General features: G+C 40.5%; 1 protein-coding gene across 3 annotated transcripts in view; it reads right to left on the minus strand.

Annotated features, from left to right (window-relative positions):
- The window catches only part of PPID (peptidylprolyl isomerase D), a 161,498-nt gene that overhangs the window by 141,561 nt on the left and 4,663 nt on the right, over positions 1-15,274 (minus strand). Inside the window, exons 1-10 of one of the 3 annotated variants that reach the window (XM_081959658.1) lie at positions 14,225-14,436; positions 11,952-12,092; positions 11,050-11,156; positions 10,043-10,231; positions 9,438-9,560; positions 8,994-9,100; positions 4,639-4,777; positions 2,466-2,552; positions 2,141-2,183; positions 980-1,090 (exon numbers count right to left, since the gene is read on the minus strand). In XM_081959658.1, the coding sequence (XP_081815784.1) occupies positions 1,002-1,090; positions 2,141-2,183; positions 2,466-2,552; positions 4,639-4,777; positions 8,994-9,100; positions 9,438-9,560; positions 10,043-10,231; positions 11,050-11,156; positions 11,952-12,092; positions 14,225-14,309 (1,110 nt within the window). In that variant the 5' untranslated portion in view covers positions 14,310-14,436 and the 3' untranslated portion in view covers positions 980-1,001. Of the gene's footprint in view, positions 1-572; positions 1,091-2,140; positions 2,184-2,465; positions 2,553-4,638; positions 4,778-8,993; positions 9,101-9,437; positions 9,561-10,042; positions 10,232-11,049; positions 11,157-11,951; positions 12,093-14,224; positions 14,437-15,274 lie in introns of those variants that run through there. The other 2 variants (XM_081959657.1, XM_081959659.1) reach the window with 2 other exon arrangements.

Consider the following 15,274-nt stretch of genomic DNA (forward strand, 5'->3'; position numbering starts at 1 on the left):
ATCAACAGGCCACATGTCCTCAAATCATGCTACAGTACTAAATCTCAGGAGCAAAATGGATCTTGGATGATCTTTAATATTTCACTCAAATATAAAAATGAATATTCTATTTTAACCTTTTCTATAAATTAAAATCCTACCTCCTCCTCCCCCCCCCCCCCCGGTCGATGCAAAAAATCACTATTTAACCTGTGGCATTTACCATCGGTGGACACTTCTTAAGAGGTCAAAGTGTTTTAAAGTGTTATGCTAACCAGACTGAAAAGAACTGGACACATTGGGTTTTAAGATTAGTGTTCGGCAGTCTGAATGTGTTGGTGCCTTAATTAGTAAATAGACAAGCATTATTTGAATGAATTTTTTTCTATTCAGAGAATACCTGGTTGAAACGAGTTCGAATACATCCTGATCTAATTTTCTTCTGATTGTTCTATATATTGTCATACTCATAATGGATGTAATCCAGGATACAGAATATTTATAATACCTGTAACTATTATATTTCTCTTGATGGCTCACTTTCAAGGGAAATACATCTTTCAAGACTAACGAATAGAGCAACACTACTCTGGTATGAATTCATTTTGTTTTAATAAAATGTAATAAAAGTATTCTCTATTTGAGTTAGAAATTTTGTTTATTTCTTCAACTTCTGTAACAAATTACACTTTGCAATCATAATGAAAGTTACCAGAAGAATTGAAGGGAGACAAGCAATCTGGAACATGTAAAATGGTAGTCATGTTACTGGACTTGTACAAGCTCTTTGCAGCATCGTTCTGATGTTTTATTTTGTAGTTTTTTATATTTTAAGCTAAAATACAACCACAAGTGTGTTTATGCTGAGCTTAACAGGTTTTTTAAAGTGTTATTTTTAAAATCCGAATTGTACATATATAAAATAGTATGACAGTTTTGAAACACATGATATATGTAAGCATGCTGCCATAACGACTCACATTAATCCTGCCTCTTTCTATGTAAACAGAGAAAAACTGTATTCATGCAAACATTTTTGCATATGCTGCCCTCTCTTTTTCCTTCTCGCTTTTAATTTTCTGCTTGACTTTCTGTACTTCCATTCGGATGGCTGAGGATGTAAAAAAAATAAGAACAAATTTAATGTCACTGTGAATGTGTATATACAACATGGGTTTTTTCATAAGCAATAGATTAAGAATGCAAATGCTCAGAAAATTGTATTACCTCAGCCTTTGTCTAAGGAAAACATGTTTATAAATTGTGGTTTAAACCAAAGATAAGAGTGTCACACCATGCTGATTCAAAACCATACAAGGTGCATTACAATTTACAATCTACTCACTTTTTATAAACAGTTCAAAATGTCACAGTATAGAAGCAGAGATTAGCAAAGAGAGTTCTGGATAGTCTAGCACAGTGATGGCAAACCTTTTTTGGCTCGTGTGCCAAAGGCGGGGGGAGTGCAAGGGGGTCATGCGCGGGCTGCCACACTCATAACGATATGCGCGCGACCCAGCGTGCATGCACTCGCTTCCTCCCTCTACACATGCTCGCACGACCAGCGCTCCCCCCTGCTTTTGGTGCGCTTTTTTTGCCCTCCCCAGGCTCCAGAGGCTTTCTAGGAGCCTGGGGAGGCGAAAACAACCCCCCCCCTCCGGAGCTTCTCCAAAGGCTCTGGAGCGTGACAAACCAGCCCTACGGGCAAACCAGAAGTTCAAGAATGGACTTCCGGTTTGCTCATAGGACCATTTTTGGCCCTTTAGAACCTTCGGGGAAGCCTCCAGAGGGCGAAAAACGGCTCTATGAGCAAACCAGAAGTTTTCTTGAATTTCCAGTTTGCCCGTAGGGCCAGTTTTCATGCTCCAGAGGCTTCAAGGAAGGCGAAAAATGGCCTCAAAAGAAGGCCGAAGTCATCTGGCCAGCGCACGCATGTGCTGGAGCTGACAGGGCAATGCCTGGCGTGCCCTAACAAATGGCTCACTGTGCCACCTGTCGCACGCGTGCCATAGGTTCGCCATCACAGGTCTAGCATATGCATTCTTAATCTTTCCCTGACCTCTTACATCAATACTGTGATACTGTCATAAGTATTGTAGATGTTTTTAGTCATCAATAGCAATAGGTCAATTCATCACTGAAGACAATCTGATAGTGTTACCTTTATCCTGAGGTGCTATGTCTTGAGCCTTATGAAGTTCAACCTGTAAAGTTAAATAAATAATTAAGCAATATGTAAATGGGAGAGCCAATTTGGTATGGTAGTTAAAGTGTTGGTCTAGAAATAGGAAGACTGAGTTTTAATCCCGCCAGTCACTTTGCTCTCTGCTCAACCTACTTCACAGGGTTGCTGCGGGAAAAATAGGAGTAGGAAAGAGCATCAGGTATGTTTTCTACCTTGAGTTACATATAAAGTAATAAAGTGATTTTAAAAATGTTAAAAATATATTTATTGCAATATTAATGAGAAAAGTGTTTATGCTTACCAGTGCCTTATTGTAATCTTTCGTTCCTTCCCAAGCTTGGGCTTTTCTATAAAGTGCTTTAGTATTTGTGGAATCTATGGCCAGAGCCTATTAAGTGAGAATATTAGTTATAATATTTTTTTGCCAATAAAATCCATTTCTAGCTATTAAGACTTGATTTAGGTGTTTTATGCAAACAAATTCTAGAAGTTCTATAGTCTGGATGGTAATCCATAGTCAATTGGATTCAATCAATTCAAACTAATGGAAAATGAAATCAGAAGCACTTAGAAGTCTAAATCGCTAACATCCACCATCTGTATACTAAAAGTCCTGATTTTCTGGACACTCATTAAACAAACTTGGATACAACAGACTAAATGGTAGACCCCCAAGTCCACTGTTTCTGAAACAGCAATTTACATCATTGGTGTAATTACATAATTGATGTTATTCTAATAACTGTGTAAACTTATATAAACAGACATAAATTACAAAACTATAAAAATGACAATTGCATATATCTGCAGTTATGACATTTGGAATTAACAAGATTCCCTTTTCTAAAAGTAATACATTCGGGGTTTAATTATTCTGGTCGTAGTGTACATTTAACGGATCCTGGTTTAGTAGAGTTCAGACGCAACACACCAAATCTGTATACTGTACAGTAAGCCTTTGTGCAGATTTAAATTCTTATTTGCTACTTTGTCCATGTATAAAATGTGTAAAGTCCCATTCACATATTACACACGTGTAAACTTTCATTTGGATTTAATAAATATTCTTTTTGAGACAAACTTTCTACCCTATCACTTTCCTAAATTAAGGGTTTATTATATTTGCATAAGTATTCTGTGCTTATCTAACTATTCATCCTGTTACATACACCGTACGCTGATCACTGGATACATAAATTCCTGAGAATATATACTGCAACATGATTATACACCACATGAATGGGATAGCACACAGAATGCTTAAGGAAATATCTTTTGATTATTTACATAGGGTTTTTTTAAAAAAAATAACATACTACAGACAAATCTAAGATTATAATCTCAATTTTTAAATATGTGGTGCAAATACTTGAATAAGATACTGGGGTATGCAGCAATTTAGATTCAAAGAGGAAAAATTGACTGGAACTATGAATATGACACGCCTGCCAGGAGCTCCTTTAAAGGAGTATATATTCCTGGCCTTTGGCAGCAACAGTCATATAATACCAATAAAAGATGGGACTGATTTAAAGATGTGACTCCTATATGGTGGCAGAGACAGATATGGATGTTCTGAACTGATTTTACTTTGCTTTACTATAAAAAAGCCTTGATGCAAGATGGATAGTGCCTAAATTTGATAAATTATTTTAAGGGATTTGTGGCTTCATGGAAAACTACAGAACTTACCGTATTTTTTGTAGTGTAAGACTTTTTTCCTCAAAAGAGGCTGAAAGTCTGGGTGCGTCTTATACACTGAATAGAGCATTTTTTGCCTCCTGAAGCCCTGCCCCCTTCTCCACCCCCAAAATGGCTGTACATAGCCTTATGGAGGCTTTCAGAGAGCTCTTGGGGGCTGGGGAGGGCAGAAATGAGCAAAAAAAACGGGCCATTTTTTGCTCATTTTGCCCCTCCCCCCACGGAGCACTCTGCAAGCCCCCCCAAGGCTATTTATGCCTCTCTTTTTGTTTTTTTGAAAAAAACAGTTTGGGGGAGGTTTGCAGACTGCAAAAACTTTTTCCCCCCTTTTGGAAAGCTCTTTAACTGATTGATGAGAATTACATTGATCAAGTGCTGTGCCAGCAGAACCAAAGTCTTAGGTGCTGCAGATTGTCAGTGATTTCCTTCTCCAGCACATGGATAAATACACCTAGAAACATCTACCTACTTACCTACTCTCTCTACCTACCTACTGTATTTGTCTCTCTCTCTCCCCCTATCTACCTATTCTCTCTCTCTCTCTCTCTCTCTCTCTCCCCCTACTTGCCTACTGTATTTCTGTCTCTCTCCTTCTATCTACCTATTCTCTCTTTCTGTCTCTCTCCCTACTTACCTACTGAATTTCTCTCTCTTTCTTTCCCTCTCTATCCCTCTATCTACCTACCTACTTTTTTTTTAAATTTGCCTCTTCAAAACCTTGGTGAGTCTTATTATACTCCGAAAAATATGGTACCTTATGGAAAAATATTTACCTTAGCACAGTTTTCAATTGCATCCTGCCATTCCAATAATTTCAGTTTACATGCAGCAGTATTAAGATAACATGTTAATGCTACAGAATTCAGCTTTGCACTTTGTTCCTCTGCCACAGCTTTTGAAGCGTCAATGTACCTGTATAAAATAAGATGGGAATTTTACAGCACAGTAGTCCTCATTTAGCAACTACCTTGGATGTGACCATTCACACATACAACAGTAAAAAATGGTAGTTAAAAAAAAGAATATATGCATTTTCTGACCAACACATACACTTACTTTTAAATTTCTGCACCTGACAATAACACATGACAGTGAGATTAACGCTGGCACTGCTTTATGAGTCAATTTTATCTAAATTAAATAGCAATCTTTACAGTGTCCTCTTGTGACCATTTTGTCAGGATATAGTGTAGCTAAAAAGACTCCCTGTATAACTAATTTATCAACTAGCAATACTGAATCAATAATTTGCAAATTAAACCAGATTTAATAACTACAGATAGTACTTGACTTACAATTCATTTAGTGACCGAAGTTAGACAACAGCACTGAAAAGTGACATGACTTTTCAAAATTACAAACATTGCAGCATTCACATGATCACAATTCAGACACTTTGCAACTTATTTATGATGGTTGCAGTGTCCTGGGGTCATGTGACCACCCTTTTGAGACCTTCTGGCAAACAAAATCAATGGGCAAGCTAGAACTGTATTAATAACAACTTTAGTGATTTTCTTAACAACTGTGGCAAAATGGAGCAAGAACAAATTGCTTTCTGTTGCTAAGGAAACCATTAACAAATGTTTTGCTTAGCAACATAAATTTTGGACTCAATTTTGGTTGTACGTTGAAGACTACCTGTGTATATTAAACAATGTGCTTGCACAATATCCTGTGCCATTCAGCTAGTAAATATATGCAGTGTTATTTTAGCCCACATCCTGTAATTAAAGCATAGTTAGCATAGGACAGAATGGCATTTGAAATCAGTAACTTTAAACATGAGCTAGTATTAACTGGGAATGGTTGGTAGTCTAGATAAGACTTTTTACCAGAGGAAAAGTATCAATTCTGATTATTCTGATTAAGAAGCCATGCTACATGTGGATGAAACAGTAGTATGCATATTAACCAATTACCATTAGAGTTTGGGCATGACCTGATTAAGTCAAGTTTCACTAAATATTAAAGCAAATCCTTAAGATGATTTAAATAGGACCTCAATGTAAACAATTTAGTCTCGATTAAACTAGTTGTCTTTCCCCCCCCTTTTATTGAATATAATTCACATAAGTTACATAAATAAGAGAACCTTGAAATAAAATGATTTTTAAAAAAAATCTAGTGATCAAATATTTCAATGTGCAAAGCAAGTGCAGTAAAAATTTTACAAGTAAACGGAGACTGGATTTGGGGAAAATTTCCTTTGATTTTTTTACCTCTTTTAAACCTTTCCCACACTCTCTTCTCACATTTTTGCAGAAATTACTGATTTTTTAATGGCATTATTTCAGGGATTATGAGGGCCATATGCTATCCATCAATCTATTAAAAATGGGAAAAGGGCTACTTTGTCTATTCACAATGTCACTTTCTAATTAAAAAAATGTGTGTACATGGCAAATTAACCTAGGGCAGTGATGGCGAACCTTTTTGGCATCGTGTGCCAAAAGCAGGGGGAGCGCAGGGGGGTCTCGTGGGTGGGCGTGCCACATCCATAAACCTATGCACGCGACCCCATGCGCATTCGCATGCAACTCCACTCACGCATGCGCATGCAAAACCCACCCTCTTTTGAGTCCGTGATCTCATTTTCTGCCTTCTCCAGGCTCCAGAGGCTTTCTAGGAACCTGGGGAGGGCAAAAATGGCCTTCCTGACTCCCCCACAAGGCCCGCCGGAGGCTTCCAGCGCCTTCCACTTGCACCCGCAGCGCCTGCTGCTCCCCGCTGCCTTCAGAGGCAACAGAGGCAAACGATACTCTTGGTGGGGCGGCCATGCTCGCGCGGTCCTGGCCTTAAGCTTCATGACACACACACACACAACGCTGAGCCAAGCTCAACACCTGGCAACACCAGTGGTCTCTCTGGTGGCTGGCGGCCGGTTGCAAGTGCAATGCCCCCAATGTCCAGCGCCTTCCACCAGCACAGAAAGGGTGTGCGGTGGGGAAACAGGTTCCCGGGGCGGGTGTGTATGTGTGTGAAAGAGAGATCGGACAAGCGGGGGGGGGGGGTCCCCTGTTTGCCATAGGAGCAGCGCTGGGCTGAAGTGCCTCGCCGGGCATTTTCATTCTGAGGGAGATGGAGCTTCCCTGAAATCTCCCTCTGTGGACTTGAAGGGAAAGCCCCCCTTTTTCCCCCTTCTCAAATTGCGGGAGAACGGCACATCTCAACAAGTTGCCGAGCTCGCCGGCTAGCTGGGGAGACTAATCCACCAATGAATCCTAATTGTAGCCTAGGCCCCTCTCCCTCCCTTCCTCCCTCTCTCTCTCTCACCAGGCAGGCCGTGATTTGAGAAGGGGGAAAGGGGGGGCTTTCCCCCCCTCAAGTCCACAGAGGGAGCAGCCCCGGGCTGAGGCGTGGGGAGCTTTGCTTTTCATTTTCACTGACATGGGGATAATAACTCTTGACAGTTTTGCAAAAAGTCATGGCAAAACTTCAAGAGTGTTTTGCAGATTTCAGCCCAGCCTCTCCTTTCAAGCTCAAAGCAGAGGACGATTAAAAAGATACAATTGAATAAACGTATGTACTGCTGTTCATAGGAATTTTAAAAAGGAGTCGGGCGTTGAAGGCGCTCTGAACAGAGTGTTTGACTCTGAGGGGGAAAATATTGAGTTCTTTTCAAGGTAACTTGAGAGCAACGGCTGCACTAGAAACTGAATCCTTTGAACAGATTGTAGAGAAGGAAGAGGAAGAAAACAAAGCAAAGCTCCCCACGCTTCAGCCCAGCGCTGCTCCCTCCATGGACTTGAGGGGGAAAAGCCTCCCCTCTTTTCCCCCTTCTCAAATCACGGTGGGCCTGATGAGAGAGGGAGGGAGAGTGTGCATCACCTCCGATTAGCTCTCCAAGCTTGGCTTCTCGCTTCTACGGCCAGCGCTTCGTGCCCGGCCGGTGAGTGGGTCACCGTGGCGCTTGAGTGAAGAAATCCATGCAGTCCAAGCGAGCCAGGGAGAGAGAGAGAGAGCGCCTGTTTGCCCATCCGCCTGCTGGGCCGAGGCTATGATGAGGGTTCATTGGTGGATTAGTCTGTCTAGCTAGCTGGGCAACTTGTTGAGAGGTGCTGCTCTCCCGCAATTTGAGAAGGGGGAAAAAAGGGGGTTTTCCCCTCAAGTCCACGGAGGGAGATTTCAGGGAAGCTCCAAATGCCCAGTGGGGTGCTTCAGCCCAGTGCTGTACCTGCAGCAAACAGGGGAAACATTCCCCCCCTCCCACTAGTCCGATATTTCTCACACACACCTCCGGGAACCTGCTTCCCTACCACACACCCTTTCTGTGCCTTTCTCCCATGGAGGAGGACATTCTGCCTCCTAGCTCGGGAGCCAACGGGGTGGGGAGCAAGCCGGGCAGGTGGGATGGTAATGGGGAGAAGGTTAGCGCACGCCGATCCGCACCCACCACCTCCGCCAGCTCAGGGCAGCTGACTCATGTATGAGCTGAGGCTGTGGGGAGCCCCCTGCGTGTTGCAGAGGGGGCCCAGTCTTCGCCTGCATGACAAAGCATTCCCCGTCACTAAGGGCGAATGGGAGTACCCCCAACAAGCAAAGGACATGCCGGCAAACTGCCTGCCTGCGCTCAAATCAGCCTGCCTCTTTCCCCATGTAGGCTCTCTGGTCTCTGGCAAGACCGGATTCTTTCCTGCCCTGCTGCATCGTCTCTCCGCACCCAGAGGTGGCTGGGGCAACAGTTCCGCCTCCCCCCTCCTCAAGCCCAGCAAGAAAGCCTGATCATCCCACCAGATCCATCCAAGGAAGGAGAGAGAGAGCCGGACTCAGCCGATCTGCTCTCCCCGAGCTAGAAGCAGCAGTTAAGGGCAAAAAAATGGCCGAAAACGAAAGCTGAAGTCAGCTGGCCAGCGCACACATGCGCACTGGAACTGACAGGGCAAAGCCACGTGTGCCTTGACAAATGGGTCCGCGTGCCACCTGTGGCATGCGTGCCATAGGTTCGTCATCACGGACCTAGGGCTACCAAATCTAGACTGCAAAAATCTGGATAATCACTAGATGGCACCAAATAATTTAATTTTTTTATATTTCTTTGCTACCTATCAGTAGTCATCAGATATTTGCAGTTCAGACCTGAAAGCCCTTGGCAGAGTATATTTTTAAGGACAGTAAATAATTTTACCTCAAAGACTTGCTATATTTCTTGACTGCCATTGCCCAATTTTGTGATTTGAAGAAAGAATTGCCTATATTTTTTACATCTTCAGCTACAGTCACAATCTTGTCAACCTACAAAAAAGAAGCAAATGCACTGAGAGCATAGTAGCATATCACTTTATTTTGCTTCATAAAGAATTCTGGGAGAAAAACAGCTTGGAAGCAGTTTCCCACACGCTCTGGAATATAGTGTTAAGAGTTGCAATGAAGCGACATGTCAGAGGTATAAATATAATACTCCATTTAGCTACAAAAGCTTTGGAAGCTGCAGAATGTCAAGATAGAAAACAAGACAAGGAAAAATTTGTGTTACATGTTTTCTACTTTAAAAAGATCAATAATATAATTTAAAGTGAACTTTTACTAAAGCTTCTTTAATATTAATATAGGAAATAAATGAAACACTTACGTCCTTCAAATCTATGTCAGAATCTTCAGGAAAATCAGCATGAATATCTCCAGAACAATCCATGGGAGGGATTTCCCAGTTTTCCCCTTCTTTTAGCTCTCCACATTCTGCAATAATGCATAACTGTAGAAGAAATATATAAAATGCAAGTTTTTCAATGGCAACCTGTTTCACTTTTCAGAAAGCACACCTCTCATTTTTTCCTAATGTTTTCAAAGCCTCGAACTTAGTTTTTTTCAACTTTACGTGAAAAGTAAAAATAATAATAACTGTCTTGAATGTTAGTAGTTAAACTGCAACCTGACTATTTAGTCTTAGATGGGTAGGGAAAAAGCTATTAACATTTTAATTCTCGCTTTACTACCTATCCCAGCAACCCTAACCAACTTGTTCCATATACTACGGTTGAAATTAAACATCTGGAGGGACCCAGCAAATATTTATTAAAATTATTCTATATATAAGTAGAAAAGATAATTATCATCAAAGCAAACAAATTTAATTATTGAATAATTTAATTCATATTTTTAAAAGGAATGATAACATATTTTAATTATCTTAAAATTTTGTAATATGAAAAATATACCCCAACAATTTTAGCTTACCTTGACAGGTTTTTCTCCATTTACTTCAACATTTTCTAGAAGTTTTACAACACCCATGCCCTTGATCACTTGCCCAAAGACCACATGTTTCCCATCAAGGTGAGGGGTGGGCACAGTTGTGATAAAGAACTGTGAACCATTTGTGTTGCATCCTGCATTTGCCATGCTGAGCAAAGCTGGTTTATCGTGCTAAATAAAACAGCAATATTGTTCTTATGAGAAAAATTCATTGGTAAATTGAAAATCGTATCTAATTTACTAATTTGCAATATCGTATATTTGGAATACACAACTAAGAAAACCTTTCACCCAGTCAAAAAGTTGCATACACATATATAAAATTTATACATATACAACTAATAAAGTTAAAGGTAGGAACATGAGATTGTGACATTTAAAAGACAAATATCTTCATCTTAATATTTATGTAAGAATTTGAGATAAAATTAATTGAAATACTCTCCTCACTTAATATAGTTAAAACTTTTTCTTTAGCAAAAACTGTCCTATTTACACTATAGAATATATATATACATACATACATACATACATACATACATACATACATACATACATACATACACATAAATACAATGTAAACGCTGTATGTTGAAAAAACTAAAAGCATTTATACTTTGGATTTTCTTACTGCAGAATAAGTGTTAGCACTCAAGTGATTCCTTCTCAGAAATCCCATTATCCTACATGAAAGGTGACATTTAAGCAGATCATGAAAGGAAAGTTGTGATCCCCAAATCTGCTCCAAAGAAAAACAGAGTGTAGTGTAAATGAATTTATTTAATTATTTCTTCCCTTTATTTTAATAAAAATCTTCTTAAAGCAGATTTGGAAAAAAGAACAAAAACTTTGGAAGGTATGAGGAGCTCTGCTTCTCCCTGATTCTACCTTTTTGAAGGGCTTTAAATATAGTGCTTGGTTTTCCTTCAGATCCAGAATTCATTAGCAGAATTGTGACCACTGGGAATTTAAATTATAAAACCTATTACCTTATAATGAAAATTTTCATCTTCAAACTTTTCTCCATATATACTTTCTCCACCTGTTCCATTCTGGTTTGAAAAATCTCCACCCTGGATCATAAATTCCTTGATAACTACAATTGAACCAAAGTGAAAAAGCTGAAACAGGTCTCAATTATCTAAAATCAATTGTCTTTTTTCCATCACTGGCTGTTTTTTTTATCTCTCTCTGCAAATCAGCATTTTAGCAAACTAAATTGATAAGAGGTATGAAAACGTTCTAAGCATGAAACAAAACTGAGAAGAACAAAATACACTGCATTTCAAACAGTATTTTTAGTGTTCTGATCATAGGGAACAACTCTGAAATAAGCTATTGCAAGATCAGAACAAAATACTCATGCTCCAGAAATTTTGTTTTGAGGGTGAATTATATCAATTGTAGTAAGCTCTTGTTTATACAAAGGCACCTAATTCTATTTTTGTCTAATTTCCAATTAGTTCCTTTCATCTCTACCTAAACACTCAAGTGTTATGGGACTCCCAAACCAAAAATATGCTCTGCAGCATTATAACACCAGGAACACAGTTATATGTAGCTCAATGTTTTAATGGATACAAACAAGGAACTGTCATTTCTCTATTGTTTTCTTTAAATCTTAAAGTGTATGCCATCGGCTTTCTTTTAAACTAAAATAAGACATCAATACCAGTGCTTCGGCTATCCCAAATTCTAACAATACAAGACTCTAAAATCAAGGTACAATGGTACTAGCCAAATTTTTGGCTGTAGTTAGATGTAGAAAGAAACTAATTGATGAAGGGCTTGTTTCTCATGAAATGTATGCTGTTTTGTTTTTATCATATTTATTCTTGAATACTTTGACTGTAGTAATGTTTCATTCACTCATACAAGAATAAGTACTTACTTCTATGGAAAGGACATTCTTTATAATGAAGAGGCTTTCCAGTTGTAGGCCCAATACCTTTTTCTCCAGTACACAATGCACGGAAGTTCTCTGCAGTTTTAGGTACAATATCTGCAAACAGTTCTAATACCATTCGACCAACTGGAATGAGAGAAATCTGTAGCTGTATTTATTTTAGCAATGGGTATCCCACTATTCTTTCAATAAATCTAGGACTCAATTCATCACTGAATTCTGCCAGTATTAATACAACTTTAAATGTATAAAGAGTTCTTGAACTCTGATGTTCCACCTGCCAATCAAATATTTAATTATTATTCCAGATCAAGCAATGCAGCTTTTCAGTATATGTGAGACTATAACTCTAGTTTTACCTACATTCAGATACACATCATCTAAAATCCATTCAGTTGCCACTAGTTGTCAGTAATAACCACAATCTACCTTTGATAACGTATATTACCATTATGGATAAAAACCTGACCAGCACCAAATATTAGACACTCTTCGTCTTATAACCATGTGTTTAGCAAACCTTCAGTTACAATGGCACAGAAAAAAGTAACATATAACTGGTTCTTGCACTTAGGATTGTAATAGCATTCCCGCAGTCATGTGATCAAAATTTGGATCCTTGGAAATTAACTATGTTTACAATCCTCTGGGGTTATGTGATCACCATTTTCTCTTTTCCCAACCAGTTTCCGACAAGCAATCAATGGGCGAAGCCAGATTCATTTGACAACTGCATGATGTATGTAACAACTGCAGTGATTTGTTAACTGTCGCAAAAAAAGCTGATAAAATTGGGTGCAACTCATTCAACAACAGAAATTCTGGTCCTAATTGTGGTTGTAAGTCAAGGAATACCTGTACAGTTTTTTAAAACAATATTTAGATTCTCATTTTAATAAGTACATCTGAGAGGCAGGTAATACTAATATTAATTATCCTCCTTATATATATATATGTATGTATGTTTTAGTCTACCTTGTTATATGTTTGTTTTGTCTGCATATTTATTTCGAATGTTTTGTTGTACGCCGCCCCGAGTCCTATTATTATTATTATTATTATTATTAATTTTAAAATACTCAGTTATTAAAACAGTATTCTTGATGACTGTAGTATGTAGGGTTTCATGCAGCCCTGATGTATAAAATTAGTATATTCCATATTATGAAATTTTATTGTTGTACCTATCAATGTTGTGATATACTTTAATGATAGAAATTTCAAAGACTTATTTGGAAATATTTTTTAACGCAAGGAGACAGTGAGTATTATGGATTTCTATATAAAGTAGTAAAATAATCAAAATTTTATTTCTAGCTGTCTTCTAAAGTTTGGCTTAACGAAACAAATGTGGAGGGCGGTGAAGGAGCTTATGTTTTATGACAGTTGTATTTCAATATGAATTTGCTCAAAAATCAGAATCGTTGGGACTGATATGTTAACCTAAGAGAATATAAATCTACAGTATCTGACTTCAGTGGGATTTATGGTACTTCCAAATGAGATTGATCTTTGATTTACTGATCTTTTATTTACTGATTGAATGGAAGACATATTTTACAATAGTTCTGCAGAGCATTAACCTTCGGGCCACAAAGCATAAAATCACAGCGCATTCCTTTTTTTAAGGCTATCAAAGCCAGTTTATATACAGCGGGAACTCAAATGTGAAAGGTTTATCGGGCCGCACGACTTCAGGTTTCAGGGGTGACGAGAGCGCGCCCTCACGTCGCCCCTAGTTGTGCAAAGGGACTTTTGCAATGGGAGAAGGGGAAACCCTCCGCAGCCTTAGTTGAACCCCCTCATCCAAAGCTTCGACCACCAGGAACACAGCGGCCTCCAGCGTTTGAGTTCCGAGGGCTGAGAGAGACTTCTGGAAGGCCCGTGTCGCGGCAACGGAGCGCGAGGCTTGGGACGCATCACAAAAGAAAATGCCGGGGCGCTGGAGCCATTCAACTTCTCCTCCGGCGCACAACACCGGACAGCAGCGCACATACACAAACACACACACACACACACCCCGCTCCTCCGGCCTCTACTCGGAGCCCGTCCCGTCGGAAAGGCCTTCCTCGTTATCGCTATTTCCTCAAGAGGCACCACGCGCACCTCGGCCAGCCGCACTTCGCCCAAATGCGCAAAAGGCATTCCTCCTGCCCGAGACTCCGATGCGGCACGACCACCCGCGCTGCCAGCCCCACCTGCCAACCTCCGGACGCGCGTGGCCACCCCTCCCCCGCCTCCTCTCCAGCCACCCGCACCTCGTTCACCCCCAACGTCCACATCGAAAAAGACTCGGGGGTTGTTCGGGTTGGACGGTTTCGAGCGCGGAGAAGCGTGAGACATGTTGGTGCCGGTTGCTACCGCTGAACCAGAACGCTACCCCTCTTTTTTTTTTCCCCTGCTGCTTCCCGGGCTCCGCCGCCCTGCCTTCAGCTGCGGGCTTCAGTCAACTGGCTCCGCCTTCCTCCCTGGAGAGAGGCGGGGACGCACTACGGCCCTTTGCCCGCTCTTTTAGTTGAAAATGGCAAGACTCGCTCTGTTGCCAGGCGGTGCTTTTGGTTACTGGCTCTTCAGTAGTTTTATATATAGCAAACATTGCAGCTTCGGTTACTAACTGATTACAGGTCAGGTACATCGTGGTTTCCGTGCATCTGTGTTCCTTCACGAAAGCTTTTGAGAATGGGGGGGGGGGTGTGTGTTCTCAAAGCCTCCGTACCCCTTCCAGGCTTCAGTGTTGTTGGAAGAAATATCCTTCTGGGTTCGGCTCCAAGTGGGGAAAAGGACACTGGAGACATGGAGGCTGCTTGGAAAGATGGTTTAATGGTGGACAGGAACACAGGGCTTGAGTCCTGAACAGAAAAGGTGATCACTTGCTTCAAAGTTGGGGAGAAGAAAAGAAGGCAGGACTGAGATGCTGAGTCCCTGGTTTTATGCCCTCTCTGGCCTTTGATCTTGAACTTGTCTTCTGATTGGTTGTCAGATTCCCATGGAGCCATGCAGGGACAACTCTCTAGGCTGCATCTTGAATCCAGGTTTGGTTGAGTTCTCAGATGCCATGTGGGGAGTTGGGTAAAGGGCCATTATTATCATGCCTTCATCCCATCACTCTGGAGCTGGAGGGGAGAACTCTTTATTACTGTATGTAAAGTGGACTAGCTCAGGGTTTAATGGGTCATTGACAAAGTGGGTGGAGGCAGGAAGCTACAGGGAGCTATTCTCTATTCCTTTTCACATCCAGGTGTAGGAAGTTATCACCCAGCCCTCTTCCAGAAAAATGAAATATCCTAGGAAATATTAAAAAGGCAGAA

This window comes from Natrix helvetica (assembly GCF_964273705.1).
Source record: "Natrix helvetica genome assembly, chromosome: 7".
Classification (NCBI taxonomy): Eukaryota; Metazoa; Chordata; class Lepidosauria; order Squamata; family Natricidae; genus Natrix; species Natrix helvetica.